Raw genomic sequence first — 16011 nt, forward strand, 5'->3', positions numbered from 1 at the left:
ATCGGATCTTTTGTTTGCTCCTCGGATACTAGACTGGACTGGCTAGGGCGGTAGGGCCTGGCTAGTCAGGTAGGTAGGTAGTGAAGCTCAGACAGCGTGGGGAGGCTGTCGTGCTTCAGATCTGTCGCAGGACAGGGTATTGCTCCTAGCTACGACGAACCCATGTCTACCGTGGTCCGCTTAAACTGATGTATAATGTCAGTTGTAGTTTCTGGAAACAGCTAAAACGCTAGTAAAGGGTAAAGGGAGTTAGTTCATGGTAGGTCGGCTCGGTATCTCGATGTTAGGTTGACCACCCTCCCACTCGGGGCAATCATATTGTCGTTTCATTCTCTCTCACACTTTCTGTCTTGTCTTCCTTTCCTTCTCTGTTTCTGTTTCTCTTGGTGTCTTTCCTTGTTTTGCGCCCTCTACATTCTCTTGTCGTACCATTATTCACTCATTCTCGTTTCCCATCACGGTAGTTGGCCGTGATATCTACATTCTCTTACCTTCATTACATTGGCAAGGTGACTGGATCATCCATCTACATGCATATTGTCAGAAAGTAGATGGCCACGGGCCCTATGTTAAGCTTTTCCTCATTTATCAGACTTTTTGCCTCTGTTCACGGTTGGGCCAGGCTCCAACTCCAGCTCTCACTAACAGCCACTGGCATCGCGAACGCTTCTGGTCGAGGATGTTAGCCCTCCGAACACGGGCTTTGTTCAACTTTTTATTCGGAAGACAGTATGCCGGCATACCACGAGAAATCGATACCAACCATACACACTCGCTCGAAGAACGAGCATTAGTGGTGATCACTCAGACGAAGATGGAGTCTCGTTATGTGGTCATCCCCGAGCCTACCACCATCGTGGTTACATACCATGTCCCAGCCAACGCTACAGAGAACACCGACAGCGTTGAATTGCCGCCGGCTTCAACTGTGCCTGCTGCAGACCTGACATCTGTTCCTGCAGCGGATCCTGCTGCAGATACCCCAGTGTTTGCATCATTGATTGTACCTACAACGCAAGAGGTCGAGCCCGTTTCAACGACTGTACCTGCAGCTGGAGGAGAGGCAGCGCCTGAAACCAGTGACGCAAATGTGAACGAGACGACGACAGTCCCCATCGAGCCGATTGCTCAGCCAACTTCTCAACCACCCCCACAGGAAACACCCCAAGAACCTCCAGTGGTTAATGGCCCTGAACCGGTAACGACACCTGTTCAGCCAACCACTGAAGAGCTACCCAAGGGAACACCAGAAGATGCTCGATTGACAGGCGGACCGGATCCGGCAACAACACCCGTCCAGACAACGACCCCGCCGTCATCTCAGGAGACACCACAGGATGCCCGATTAATCGACGGACCAGACCCTGTAACGACTCCTGTTCAGGCGCCTAAGGATACTCCAGAAAATGCTCGACTCATAATCGAGACTAAGTCTTCATCATCATCGTCCTTGTCCTCGTCTTCGACGTCTACTTCGGAGGTCCTCCTTTTTGATACTGCATCCTTCACCTTCACTGGTCCCCCATCTCGGTCAACGACCCTCCAAACCCGATCTGGGACCAGAGCTGCTTCCTCCGCTACTGAGACTACTGAAGCATCTGATAGTTTCGTTTTCGATGACGGTGAGACGAGCGCTGACGGGGCTGCGCCAGCACTTAGTACAGCAACTCTAGCCGACGGAGGCCTTACGACCATTGGCCTCGGTGCTACTGCTGGAAGCGACCATGCCTCGAAGACCGAAAGTCCCGATTCAACTGTCAAAAAGGACCCTGACAATGCAGGCCCAACTCCGGTCGTTGTAGGCAGTATTGTCGGTTCCATCGTGGGATTGTCCTTCCTGGCACTCGCCATCTTTTGGCTCATCAGGAGACGGAGACAGCAGCGTCGAAGGACCACTCTTCTCACCCCGCTCGATTTTCCTCAAAGCGGATCTGGTAAGGAGAAGTACGAAATCGACAACAATTCGCTCGGCCCAACGCCTCGCTCTGTCAAGGTTGCTGCCGCGATGAGCGCCAATGCCAAGAAGATTGGTCAACGATTCCGACTGTCCATGAGCTCTTCGCACGTCGACATGAGCCGAGGAAACTCTCAGTTCGGCGCCGAAAGCCACAGCGCGTCTACAAACCGCGCCCCTAGCCGAGGGAGTGCAGCTCCTGGGCAACAACAGGGATGGTGGTCACGACTTATTGAAGAATCAAGCGTCGTGGATCTGGCAGCAGCCCCCCCAGTGCCTGACGATGGTCATGATGGAAGACGGACTCCTAGCCCGAACCCTTTCTCTGATGCCAACAACATTTCTGCAGCGTCTCATGGGGACTCATATGGTCGCGGTAGCGTCTTGCCTCACGGTTCTCTTGTGCCACCCCCACTTGCCTCTGCTCGGCCTCATTCTTTGGATAACCCGTTTGCCGACGAGAGTTCCAGCTTGTCTCCCGACCCCATGCAACCGCCACCGATGGCCTATAGAGAGCCAGTCGATCAGAGGCAAGGCCCGACCATGTCGCGGAACCTTACACCTCAATCGACGGGTGACGGTGTGAGGCTAAGGCCACAGGAAGTTTGGCGCGGCAACGTTCACTCAAACCCCTTCGACTTGGAGCTCGATGGCCGACACATGTCTAGCATGGGACACATTCAAAATATGCCACGCTATACTGCCGCCAGCTCCTTCTATAGCACAAACCGCCAGACCGTCAGGCACTCTCGGGCTGAGAGTTACACTTCACGATATACCAGTGGAGTGAGCGACGTTAGCGAGTGGCCTCCTGTGCCTCCTCAACCACGTGTACCCAGTATCTATGGCCGATACGATGGATCTGACTTTCCCCCTTCATCTCGACACTCCCGAAGTGAGAGCGACGGCCATATCCTGAGACGGCAAACTGGCCAGGCGATGTGAACCCTCATAGCAGGGACACGGAATTCACTTCGTTCCTCTCGGCGGAGGACCAACATAGTGGTTCGCCTGGGATACTCATTGGCTCGCTGTAAGACTTGAGAGGGAGTTTAAAACAGAAGATGGATAGATGGTGTTGATGTTTGATGTCAGCGTTTATGCTTATGATACCACAGAACTAGGCTTTTCTCCTTCTTTTGCTTTAGAAGAACGCACACTGCGTGAGGTGTCGCTAGAGTCAAAATCAGAAAAGCTTGCTATGCTCCGCCGAGACTTTAGTTTTATACCACTATTAATACAATGTGCTGTTCGTATCACTGTGACTATGCGCGTGATTGTGCAGGCACTCTTAATTGGCATTGTATGATTAGGATATCGGCGTAGTGTAGTGTTAAACTGTGTTACGGAGTAGTAATGCATCAAATACGTGGTGCTTCCACTTCTGGCAGGTTTTGGCAGCCAATATCGAGCCTCTCTGATCGAGTACATGTCTCGAAAGTACTGTCGAACCCCTCTTCAATCCACATGATGCAGTCCATCCAACCAAATAACACGCTTTTCCCATCCCTCGGGAGTTCATGACATCAGACTCAAAACTTAGACTTGTGGCATTTCGTCTAGTGATTGGCTCTAGATGGTCAAAAATGGGGGTTTTGGAGGCGCGAAACAGACACGACGTAGCTACGCGCCAGCTCTTTCGCGCGTAAATTGCCCGTCGCACGCGCGCTTGGACACGGGTTTTTATGCGACGACCTACCCTTGCGCGGAGGAGAAGGATTTTCTCCTCACTCGTTTTCGTTCCACGTGCAGGCATTTGCAGTCGTGTGATCAATCAACCTTCTCAAGAACGACTCGCTAATAATGTGAATTTGAACTCGAAATAGTTAAGTAGGTAGGTACTAGTAGTAAAATAAGATGATAGTCACATTGTCCATAAGCCGTTCCATCAATCCATCCAGGCAGTGCCCCCTATTCTCCTGAACCGGCCCATAATGTAATCTGTTTTAACAATTCTTGACCTCAGACAAGATAAAAGATTTCAGCCGCTGGATAATAAAAACAGTCCTCCTGGTCTCGCTTGGTACAAGACGTGGTTTTCAATAACCTCCCTTGAAAGACCTTCTTTCATGCCATTGCCGTTTATTCTATAACGCCGTCGCAAATAATGGGAAACCCAGACATGTACAGTGGTGCTACTGTACGCCACGGATATTCGAGGCCAATTGCAAATGATTGAATGAAAAAAAAAAAAAAGAGTACATGCGTGAGTGTCAGAACAAGTGCTGTCATGGTATCATGTCCACAAAGAACTCGGATCATAATCACACCGTTTCCCAACCCTTCATTCAGACGCTCAGTCGAACGTGAGCCGCCTTTGAGTACCGCTCACAGGTGTCCTAGTTGCCGTGATTGAGATTGGTGTCTTGAAGGGCTTTTGTGCTGGGCTGGGTGTGATGTTGACAAATTCGGCAAAGTCGAAAGCTTGGCTGGGCGTGGTTGGGAAGAGGTTACCCCCACCAGGCGTCATCATCATTGAAGACGGTAGATCCATCTGCTTGTTCTTCTGGGGAGGGGTTGATGGGGGCTCCATTCGTGTTCGAGTTGAAGTTCTGACAGCTGGTGATGGCGAAGCAGCGAGGTAGAGAAGTAAATCTGCTCCCTCCTCACCAGTTTTGCCATTGGTCCCTGCACCGTTCTCGCCCTTGTTCCGCTTGCTAACAGACCTGGTACGCATAGGTGGTGTGCGTGGAGGAGACGAGCGGATATTGGTATGGTTGAATGAGTGGATGGGCAAAAGATCGTCATCGTCATCGGAAGGTGCAGCGAAATTGGGTGATGTCAGCTCACGACTCATCAGACGCTGCTGGAAAAAGGAGACATCGGGTCCGCCCGAGGTAGTAAAGTGTTGTTGCCGCCTGGGCTTGAGGGGGGAAGATCGTGTTAGTTGATGCGAGTTCTTCCATACACCATTACTGCCAAAGGACTTGTGTGCTGTAGGGGAAAGTCGGAATCGTTTGCTAGGGCTCGATGATACATCGTGAAAGGAGGCGAGGTATGTGCGCTTGCGGTGTCCCGTGCTGCCGTTGCTAGAGCCTACCGCATCGGAGAACAGGGGCGCTTTGAGGGGAGAGCTCATGAGGGCTCGGGACGGATATGGGAGATCGGATGCGCTTGATGATGAGTCGGAGAGGACATCTGTAGGTTCGGTCAAGCGTTTTCGTCGCATCTCCTCTTCGATTTTCGGCTCGATGGAGTCGAGTGTGAGGTCTTCCCAGCCATGCTTCGTTTTGAATTTGGCGAGGGCGAGGCGGTTTTGCAAACGTCGTGCAATCTTAAAGAGTGGAAATGTCAGTCAATGCTTGCTTCATCAGGAGTTAAAAAGAACAGATTGAATTTTTGCCAGTAAAAAGTCAATGGATCAAGTTACTCACTTTGCTCACTTCTGCACGCCTGAGTACACTGTCGACGACATCTTCTGGCTGTTTCTTCCACGGCGAAGACATGACGCTCCAACACTCGCACTTGTGCTCTACTCTGCTCTGCTGCTAGGGGCAACCGCCGTGAAAGTTGGATTAAAAAGTCGAATCGATCGATGTGTTGTGTAAAGAGGGAAAAAACAATATTGGTTGATCTTTGGTAAAGGTTTGTGTGTCGAATGGCAAGAAATCGAGTCGTAATGGTCAAGGAGTGGATTGTGGTGAGTGGTGGTGGTGGTTGAAGTGGCTTGGGTGCGTGAATGAAGAATCCAAAGTTAAGTTGGAGAGAACAGAGCAAGCAAACGCAATCTCGAGGGACCGTTAACTACAGTTGAGTACTGTACCTTATGAGCTGGAGCCTCCACTGCTAACCTGGTCTTAGTGGCACGCACTAACACTGCAGTTGCCCGTCATTAGGTACTGGGTACTTTGTCCTTCAATTGGTACCTATAAGCGGACATGTCCTGTGAGGGGCTCGTGCCACTAGGTACGGCCGGGTAACGACTTACAGGACAGGAGAAGCTGAATTGAGCTGGAAACTTTAGGGAACCTGGGTACTAAGTTTGGCTTCTTCGTCCACAGACTCGAGGTCTTGGAGATATCTTTGTTGGGCTAAGGTATGGTGGTAATACAATGATGGCTCTTTTTCTTTAAATTTGTATCTGCGCTTGATACTCACCTGCCAATGACTAAAAAAGAGAGACTGCCAACTTGCACTATCGTGATCAATTAACATGAGATCCAAGACGTCAAGGAACTCTTTTCAGTCGCCGGTCGCTGGGGTCACCAAGTAAATTTGGTCACATTCCTCTGGAAACGAAACCCGAGTTTGCTCGCTAGACTCGATCTGCCCTGAAAGTTTTAATTAGACTTGTACCCGGTACTTGGGTACTTTGGGAAAAAGTATTTATGCATGCACTTTGCACACGGATCTCAGCCAATCAGATGCTTCAAATCGACCCCTTCGCACTCGATCTGACGCTGCCGGGCCAGCAAATGGACCCATCTGGCGTTTCCCAGCTCTCACTGTCAGAGGCTTCAGCCAGCCTCAGGTTTGAGTAGTTCATGGGATGTGAGAAAGGCTACGGAGTATAAACTCGGCAATGCCATTTGATAGGCTTTTCACGACAAGCGAAATGCAAACCCCTCAAACAGATCAGGCCCACACAAGCTATGGTCTCTCTACATCTGTCAAGTGTACGGATATACAATGCCAGTTTACTTAGTATACTGGCGGCAGCCTCTGTCCAGGCTGAACAAACTCGTTTGTTCTGTAGTCCATTGCTCGGTTTGATTGGCTGCAGATTTTCCGAGGCCTGACTAAACTTGGTCAATAACTGCATGTATGTAAGGGACCAGCTGACGGAGTATAAGCTTGGCCCTATATATTGTTTCCTCCACATGTTTGAAAGGAGTTGCTTGATTGTAGATTCTTCCCTGTTTTCGGTTTTAAATGAACTACGTGCTTGGCCATTGTATTCAGCAACGATTTGCTCGAACCTCTGGTAAGTGGATATGAGGAGCTTCAACAGCGAGTTGTCTCTTATCTCTTCTCACTCATGATGACTGATGAGATGGGTTATGGCGATGAATAGGGATAAGGGCTTGCATTTTTGTTTACTTTTATTTGAATGCATTGACCAGGTTATCAAAGCTCTGTTAAAGGGATAAGTCTCGCTATGCTGATCCATACATGCTCTCCTTAACAGTAAATTTCGTCTATGGGATAGCTCCACAACTCACGTTCGTTGATGCTTCAGCCAGCCAATACGACAACACTAATTAAATTCCGTAAATATCCACCAAGTCCATCGAAGGAAACGATCTGTAAGTCGACTGATCAATATCAATGAGAGCTGAGTTTACAAGAGACACATCGTTACTCAATTCGAAAGCGGGGGATCCGAACTCTGATTCCCAACAGCGTCAAAAGAGAATGTGAAAATGCCGACAGCACAATTTATTCGGCTTGCATGGGAGTCGGAGTCGGCGTCGTGCTCCCCGACCAAGTTTGGTTGCCGTCAAGTCTCAAGTGATTTTTCTGTCAATCTGGAATGACGAATTCACAAGTCAGTATCCAGACAGCATTTGCTTTGAGACCTAGCCAGTTCACCCACGTTATCCCCACAACACGAGGCGTTGTCGTCAGTTGGTCATCATCGTATTCATCAGCTCACCCTCCCAAGATGGATGTTGATCAATGTTCCCCTCATATAAGCTGCATTTCGCATATGTGGACTCTTTTTTTTTTGCTTTCGGTTGATAGCCGCCCGCCATTATCAGCATATGATTGAAAAGTCAGGATGCAGGGCATTTCTGCAGAGTTGCTCTCCCTTGATCAGAATTTACTTCCCTGTTTACCATGATGTGGGATCTATCGGCTTACGGTCTCGAAACAGGATAGTTTCGAGTGAGGAGATAAAGTATCACCGACATTATTCAATTGGTGTTGCAGTGGGAGGGGACATGGTGGTTGGCCTTGAATTAACCTCGAATCTGAAACGAGATGGCCAAGGTCGGTACAACCACCTCGAGAATGGGGAGAAACCATGAATCCCATTGATTCAATCACTTCTGAGATAGAGTATTCTGTGTAATAATGCGTTGGCTAGTCTAGTTGCAGGCGCTAAAAAGAACTTCTGCATGGCCTCGCAATCATGGATGACACCATCAATCAACTGGCTCATCCCCTGGAAACACTTACCAACAACAGTATTGACCAAGTATGTTTATTAACGTGAGATCTTGAATGGAAACGCAATTTCGTTGGATGGTCTACTATCAGCGGCGGCACGGGATGGTCCCGCCTAGGTACCTTAGACAAGGCCAGGGGCTGTACTATTATGTATCTCGACGTCATCGAAGTCGAGGATTGATGGTTTCAAAATAGCAGCGACTTCTGATATATTATAGAATCATCAACACGATTGCGTGGTGAATATTAGCCGAGTGCCACGATTGCTTGTAAAGTTGATGAACACCAGTGCCTAAGCGAAGACATTGGATTAGATGCTGGCCAAGAGCTACTATTAGCTGCCCTAGCTCCTGGGATCATCTCAAAGACTGAGTTCCCGCTGTATGCGGCTGGTTGAATTCAATATCAAGATCCACTGAACTTGTGGTTGTATGCAACTTGGGCCTCGCTCAAGCCCACCCAGATCACGATCGCTTTCAACTCGGCACGTCGTGAGTCTTGGCCCTTCTGTGGCCTGCCCATAAGCTTACAAGGATGAGTCTGGGACATTTTGATACTGGATCGACCTGAATTGATCAACAGAGATAGACAGACACGGTTGGAGGAGTATAATGTCTCAATGTTTCCGATGGGTAATCATATCATTCATTCCATTACTGCCGTCTTCCGTCTTCCGGCTTCCATCCCTCAGAGTGATTCAACCTCTCTCTCTCTCTCTCTCTCTCTCTCTCTCTCTCGTTCACTGCAAGCCACCATCTGGTTGAGCACGCTTGCAACGGCCGCAATAATAAATCGAATCGCTGCAACCCACCAATTCCAGCGGATCCCCCGGCTCCAAGCTTGATCACATCCTCGTTCTCGGCGAGTGCATTAGCGACACCAGCCACTTTGTGCACGTCTTTGGATCGGTTGTGGCCGTCTTTTCGTCCAGTCCGGCCATACAGAACAATCTTCCGTCATCTGTCATCACTCGTTGAGTGTCTAGGATCCTAATAAAGATATCCATCCTGCTCCGTTGTCCGTTGAACAGGGGTGGAAGGGGATATTTGAGTGAGGGTTATCTTTTCCAAGGCCGTGAAGAAGATCCTGGGAAACGAAACAGTGGATTTCCATTCAATTCATTTCCATGTTACTTTCTCTGTTGGTCCTTCTAGAGACCATCTCCCTCTCATATTACCTACCTACCTACCTACCTACCTAGGTACCTTACCTTAGGTTCTCATCTCTAAAATTTTGCGCCTTTCCTTCCTCCTTCCTTTTCCTTCGATCGTCAAGTCAACCTGGAACTGTCGACAACTGACAGCTTCCACTGGTTCTATTCTTGTTACACCCCCCCTCGGGATCTCACTCCACCTCATTCATCTAAACTACCACCCCATTCGTTCCTCCAGACTTGCAATACGAGCGCTCTCCTCTCTTACTCTGTCGACCACGGCTTTCTTGGGTACTTGAATCTCGGTCTCTCCCTCGGTCACTTTTCTGTCGATTTTGCCTTGGTTTCTTGATCCGTCTCTCGCTTGCCCGCGACGCAATTGTCATACAACTTTGACTCTTATTATCTGGATACATTTTGGAAAAGGCAGGTCCTAGTCGCCGGCGACAATGGCCCCGGCCTTCCTCAACAACCTGCGCCGCCGATCGAGGGCCAGTTTCCGTACCAATCGATCAACCGACACATCCAGTGATGGTGCTACAAGTCAAGCAACATCGCCCTCAAGCGGCTCCTTAACGCCGCCTTCGATTGATCACCAGTCAGATCCTGCACTTCATCTGCAGGTAAAAGATCAGCAACAACTCCAACGTAGACAGTCTCAAATGTCCCAGAGCCAGAGCCAGCTCAACGTCCCCACGCGACCGCCGCTATCGTCCAACTCCAACCGCAACAGTGTTTCGGGGATGTCGGGTCTCGGTGCGCCTTCTATCAATGGAAGACAAACCCTTCCAGTGTCACCATACGCCCCAAGAGTGGTCAACATCACCGAAAATGCATGGGTATGTCTTGGTGTTTTGCTTTTGAATTGTTTTCTTTGGCCAGTGGGCTTTGTGGCGCGCATGCAAATGCAAGCCATATCGTCAGGGGTACAGAAGCTATGCCAAGACTTCCAACAAACATCACTCGCTCAAGAAGCTAGTTGAAGTGTTGTGCTAACCGTCGCCAGGTCTATCAAAAAGTTCTTCTTGTTTATGGCACAATCGGAAATGCCGCCGAGAAACCCCTCGATGGCACCCTTAATGTTTGCCGACTCGACGACAACTTCCCCGCGATCAGCTGGCCCGTTTGCAACTCGCATTTCAAAGCACTGGTGTACCTTCAACCGGGTCCTAACAGATTGCGCTTCGAGTTCTCAAGCCCGAAACTTGCGAACAGCAACAGCTCCAACCCAATCCATGCTTCCTACCTTACTGTTCATATGCTGCCTGTAACCAATTCACCACCTTTGCAGCTAGCGATACTCGTTGCGAAGGACTCCCCCGAAACATTCGATGCCTCGCCCGCCCGAGCCGAAAAGGAAGGAAATGGCCTGGAAATGGCCGTGAAGAAGTTCAGAATGGCAGCGTACCTGTGGCAGGCCTTCACATCGGAACAGATGTGGCGGAACAAGCTTGGCCGACGGGCCTTCCGCTTTGATGAAGAATGGACAACAGGCTCGGCCAATTATCGTGACCAAGAGAACGGCACCATGCGCTCCGAAGCCCGTGTGCATATTATTCGCTCCGACAAGACCCTTGCTGAGATTCGAGATCTTAACAAGGCTCAGCAAAATGAGAAGGCGACCGATAAGGGCGCTTTGTACGGGATCGCTTCAGAGGCCGTTCAGAAATACTTCAACCCGCTGCCAGGGCAAAAGCTATACGTGTCTTGTCTCCTCTTGGATTCTCATTGGGATACGACAGCAAAGACCGTGACCGGCCATGCTGCTCTTGGAGGAGGGGATGGTGATCTTCAGCTCGCCATTTTTGGATCTCACTGCCTTCACAGTTACCCTTCCACTTTCGAAGAGGTTGTGCCTGCTTTCACTGACTGTACTCCGACGGATACAAACCACGTGGCTAATGACTGCAACGAAGCGGGCAGTTCTTGGGAGGCTGCCAATATCGGTATTGGCGCTCATATGCATGAGACGGGCCATCTATTCGGGTGCCCCCACCAGGAGAGTGGTATAATGCTGCGAGATTACGTGGTGCTCAACCGCACATTCGTAGCTCGAGAGGCCTATTGTACAAGGACCAAATCCAAAGGTGGTCTTGCACTCCAGGCCGACGAATGTGGATGGCACCGCCTTGACTGCTTGCGTTTCCGAGCTCACCCGTCTTTCCGACTTCCCAACGATCCCCCGATGAGCCCCGACGGTAGTGTTCAAGCCTTCCCTGTCGAAAATGGCAATGTACTTGTTATGGCGGCCACAGGAATTTTCTTTGTTGAGATTTATGCAGACGGTGACGATGTCTGCCATGCTTGGATCGAGTATCCCACTGATCAAGGGACGCCCTCCCGACAAATCACACTCAGCGAGAGCGAGCTGCGAGGCAGACTGCCTGAGAAGAAAAGAAAGGGATCTCTCAAAATATCAGTCAAGTCTTACGGGGGAGGATCACTTGATATTGACGATTACAAAAGATTTACCTCCAAGGAATCTCTCATTAAGCTACCGAACGGGAAGGGTGCATTCCGAAGCCAGAAGCTGGGTAGCTCTAAGATGGATGGAAGCCAGCCTACGGAAGCCATCTTTACGAGTGCTGTCAAGCAGGACCGAGTTCTATCCCGTGTGGTGATTTACCACGGCATGGCCGTGGACGGAATGGAATTCATTTATGACGATGATTCCAGGCAGTTGTTTGGAAAGAAGGGCGGCAAAGAAGGAGGAGATACTTTCGAGTTTGGTAAGTTCTTACTCATTGATGGTCCTACAAGAATCTAACAGGAGACGTAGATGTTCGTCGTGGTGAATACATCAGTGGCTTTGCCGTGCGATCTGGGTTTTGGATCGATGGTATACAAATTCTGACGAGTTTGGGTCGCAAGTCACCCGTTTATGGAAATGCTCATGGAGGAGATGCGTAAGTTTTATTCTTGTGTCGCTACGAACTTAGCTGACCCTAGTCACTAGGCACACTTTGATACCTCCTCGAGGATACATCATCTGTGGTGTTTCTGGCTCCTGTGGCCAATGGTTAGATGGATTCTCGGTTCTCATCACACGATGAGCAGGAGCAAAACCACACAATGTCCAGACTTTTGCACACTCATTCTACAGGATAACAATCAGCCGTCTATGGATAAAAATTAATTGTTAATTATGAAGCATGGGAGACACGCACACATAGTTGCGTATCCTGACACACCCTACCTGTCTTACAGCGGCCAGACAAATACCGCAAGCATTGTTTGGGACTTTTATCTGATACTGGCGTTGGGGTAGTTTTCTTTTGTTTACCGCCTCTGAAAGGAGGCTGCACACTCTACATACATACATACATACACGCTTGCATATCGAGTCAAGGGGTAACGCATACACAGTATGCCATGAGCAGACGGGGACCTGAATAAACACCGCTGGGGATGCCTGGTCTTGAAATCTTTATCGCTCTGTGCTCAATTTGACCGTTCTCTGCGTGTGTCTAGAACAGTTGTGTGTCTGTACTAACTCTCATAGGTTTCATCTAACTTCGCTTAATGTTCTGACGGTGAGTGAGCTTGTGCGAATACGATACGAATCTGACATGTGATACTCTACCCCAGAATCTGTTGAGCTGTTGATCAACTTGGTGACAATAGAGATTTTGTACCATTCTGACGTACTCTGTATGTACGTAAGATAAGTACCTAAAAAAAATCCAATGTACCTAGATGCGAACGTGACCATGAACAACCGCCTTTGACCTTTCCGTGTGACGAACTGTTGATGGCTGGCGACTTATCAGGAACGGTTGAGCGTCTAGTAAGTCTAAGACATTGCCATCACGTGCAGCTGGCCAGCACTAGCGCCCACAATGACGGCATCCACCCAAGCAAGGAAAGCAGGACGTCCCGCGGCGAAAGCAGTAAACACGACGTCTTCCTCAACGTCAACGTCAACGTCAACCACTTGTGGAAAACCTGCTCTCTCTTCCCTTCTACAACTTCACACAACCACCAGAAACACAACAAGTCCTGCACCGTGGAATACCACTCAACTTCGCATCGCTAGTATTCCTGCTCTCTTGGAATATTCTCTTTTCGCATCCATCGACACCGCTTCCTGCCACCGCCGCGAAGCTTATTACGATTGTCCGATTCCTGTACTCCTGTACAGAACACTGCTAAGGTCAACCCCTCGCATTGTCCGACTCTATCAAACCTCGCATTCACCGGAAGTCGTTGGAACTACCGTAGAATGTCTAGAAGGAGCAACACCATGTCGGGCTCCAATGGAAACATCCCCAAGGACGTCACATCCTCCAACAGCCCAGGTAAGCTTTAGCCAAGGATGACAAAATTAAGCGAGTTTTGCTTTCCAGTACTGACAATGATCTTCTCTATAGCAATTGACAAGCAAAAGACTCTTCTTTCCGCAGATGTTGGGCACTTCTCTCTCGTGCGCGCCATGCACCTTGCCGACTTGATTACTCTCATGAATGGTATGTACACCATGACCACGAAGACCGTCGCATTTGGCATGCTTCGTTCTTCGTAGAAACGACATGGTTTGCTAACTCTAGCGTCATCACAGGTGCTTGCGGTGTCATGTCCATCTTCTCCTCGCTACGATACGCACTTGGCGACCCCAAGGATTTTGACAACCTTTGGCTTGCTCTCTTCTTCCTTCCTTTCGGTCTGTTCTTCGACTTTTTCGACGGCAAGGTTGCTCGATGGAGGAAGAAGAGTAGTCTCATGGGCCAAGAATTGGATTCTCTTGCTGATTTGGTATGTCTTAATGCACGCATTGTCACTTATTATCGCCGCTGATAGTGATGCTGTTCAGATCTCCTTCGGTGTCGCTCCCGCTATGGTCGCCTTCACCCTTGGTTTTCGTTCGCTGGCCGACACTGTTGGTCTTACCTTCTTCGTTCTGTGTGGCCTCACTCGCCTCGCCCGCTTCAATGTTACCGTTTCGGTTCTTCCAAAGGACGCCACTGGCAAGAGCCAGTATTTCGAAGGAACTCCCATTCCCACTTCGCTCGGCATGGACGCCATCATGGCCTATTGGCTCTCGCAGCGTTGGGTTCATGACAATCTTCCCTTTGGTGTCTGGTTCCAGGGTTCGGCTTTCGAGTTCCATCCTGCCGTGATTCTGTTCATGATCCACGGCTGCCTCATGACCAGCAAGACCATCCGCATACCCAAGCCTTGAACGACAGCCGATATTGCTATTTAACATGGTATGTTGGTTTGGCGTAGTTGTACCGAAAAATTGGGTGGGGTAGAGGTCATGTAGTCTGGATCTGAGCATACGTTTGCCATCACTGGAGGGTATCGCAGGATCGAGCAGGGGGTTCAACAGGAAGTTCGCAAGGACAAACATCAGGGACAAAAGGGGTTCAGCGCAAACGGTCGGAGACATTTTTATTTGGGGGTTGGGTGTTTGGACAGGACATGATTTACGCAGCTTATTGAAACAATGGTAGTTCATGATACCCATACATTCCTTCCTTACCTTGTTACTTGGTTTATGTGACAACTTTAAACCGGGTTCTTTATGAGCACAGCATTATGAATAGATGCGCAGTACATGGCCATATGGAGTTGCTCGATAGTATCGACTATGATCTGTTCGTGTGGCGTGTAGGCTTGTGTCACATTACACAGTGATAAAGATGTGACGGTCAATTGGTTGTGATGCGGACGCACGGCTCTCAATGATGAGATCATTTTCATGATGAAAAACAGAGTGCCTGCTGTAGGTATCTCTTTCATCCAGGGCTTTGAGAGAGTGAATCTCGCTTGAGTGAGTGGATATTCGGAATCCAACAGGATTTGACGCTACTAGACCATTAATTCATATCTCCTGTTGATTGTTTCCAAGTACCAACCAGTATAAGGTTCAAGAAAAGCTTGTATGTGCTCGCAGGTTCTCTGTTCTCGATGCAATGAGTAGGCATGGGAAGCTGAGTATGACCAAAAATAGAGTCCTACGTGATGCCTGCGCACAATCTGAGGCTCTGCGGTGAGTGGACCGACAAACCATGATGAGGCTTGGTTGCCGAATTCCCGGTAGTTACTGAATGAAACTGGGAAGATCTTCATGAAGTGGAGGCAACTAAGAAAATCACATAATTTGTCTCACAAAAAGACCAGAACGATTCAAGGTTTGAGTCTTCACCAACTTGATAAAGACCAATCAACACCATCTATATCTGAAACATGCTGTCGGAGGCGCTGGAGCCAGAAGCTCAAGACCCAAAGAACGTGTTCAGGGTAAGACATGGGTTGTGATATGTTGAGGCTGTGCTGTTGAAGGATGCTAGGCTAGGACTACGGGCTAGACAGGCTCTAGAGAGTGGCGGGTGGCTGCGCTGTTGATGATAGGCAAGGATGGGGGGATCTGATCGTCGGGACATGAGAGGAATACCACCTAATTAGGGTTTTAGTTACACCGATGATGATGCTGTAACAATGCACTGAGGAAATAAAAGGGAGAATAATATTGACGATCACTAACCATTGATAGACAATACCTATGGGGACAGCAGGAGTGTAGCAGTGGTACATACCTACAGACTGCCTCTTGCTGCATTGGCCTATGTTGGTCGTAGCCGCTTTGATGAGAGTGCCTTCCACTACTGTACAAGTATCACCAACACCATTTTTTTTCGTTTCTCCATCATCACCAACAAGATCGTGATCGATCGACCAACCAGATTCTTGCGTGAACCACTGCAACCGCCGCCTGTGTTAATGCATCACCGACTTTCTGAACTGTCTAGACTGCACGGCCTGTCTTATCCCCGCCCCAATTGAGCTT

The 16011-nt window shown here is 49.2% G+C and overlaps 4 protein-coding genes across 4 annotated transcripts; 3 read left to right on the top strand and 1 right to left on the bottom strand.

Annotated features, from left to right (window-relative positions):
- Nucleotides 1-814: 814 nt before the first annotated feature.
- Nucleotides 815-2899, top strand: J7337_007079 (uncharacterized protein; the record flags this gene model as incomplete). Its single annotated transcript, XM_044824734.1, has 1 exon — nt 815-2899. The coding sequence occupies one exon, from the start codon at nt 815-817 to the stop codon at nt 2897-2899; it is 2085 nt and encodes a 694-aa protein (XP_044680391.1).
- A 1351-nt stretch (nt 2900-4250) lies between these two features.
- On the bottom strand, nt 4251-5400 carry J7337_007080 (uncharacterized protein; the record flags this gene model as incomplete). The annotated part of the gene is made up of 2 exons (XM_044824735.1): nt 4251-5228; nt 5329-5400. The coding sequence occupies 2 exons, from the start codon at nt 5398-5400 to the stop codon at nt 4251-4253; spliced, it is 1050 nt and encodes a 349-aa protein (XP_044680392.1).
- Nucleotides 5401-9670: 4270 nt separating this feature from the next.
- Nucleotides 9671-12131, top strand: J7337_007081 (uncharacterized protein; the record flags this gene model as incomplete). Its single annotated transcript, XM_044824736.1, has 3 exons — nt 9671-10060; nt 10228-11950; nt 12001-12131. 3 exons carry the CDS (start codon nt 9671-9673, stop codon nt 12129-12131), a joined length of 2244 nt encoding a protein of 747 aa, XP_044680393.1.
- A 1333-nt stretch (nt 12132-13464) lies between these two features.
- PPS1 (tyrosine/serine/threonine protein phosphatase pps1) lies at nt 13465-14400 on the top strand (the record flags this gene model as incomplete). Its single annotated transcript, XM_044824737.1, has 4 exons — nt 13465-13519; nt 13592-13687; nt 13780-13973; nt 14032-14400. The coding sequence occupies 4 exons, from the start codon at nt 13465-13467 to the stop codon at nt 14398-14400; spliced, it is 714 nt and encodes a 237-aa protein (XP_044680394.1).
- Nucleotides 14401-16011: the final 1611 nt, after the last annotated feature.

Source organism: Fusarium musae, chromosome 5, assembly GCF_019915245.1.
Source record: "Fusarium musae strain F31 chromosome 5, whole genome shotgun sequence".
NCBI lineage: Eukaryota > Fungi > Ascomycota > Sordariomycetes > Hypocreales > Nectriaceae > Fusarium > Fusarium musae.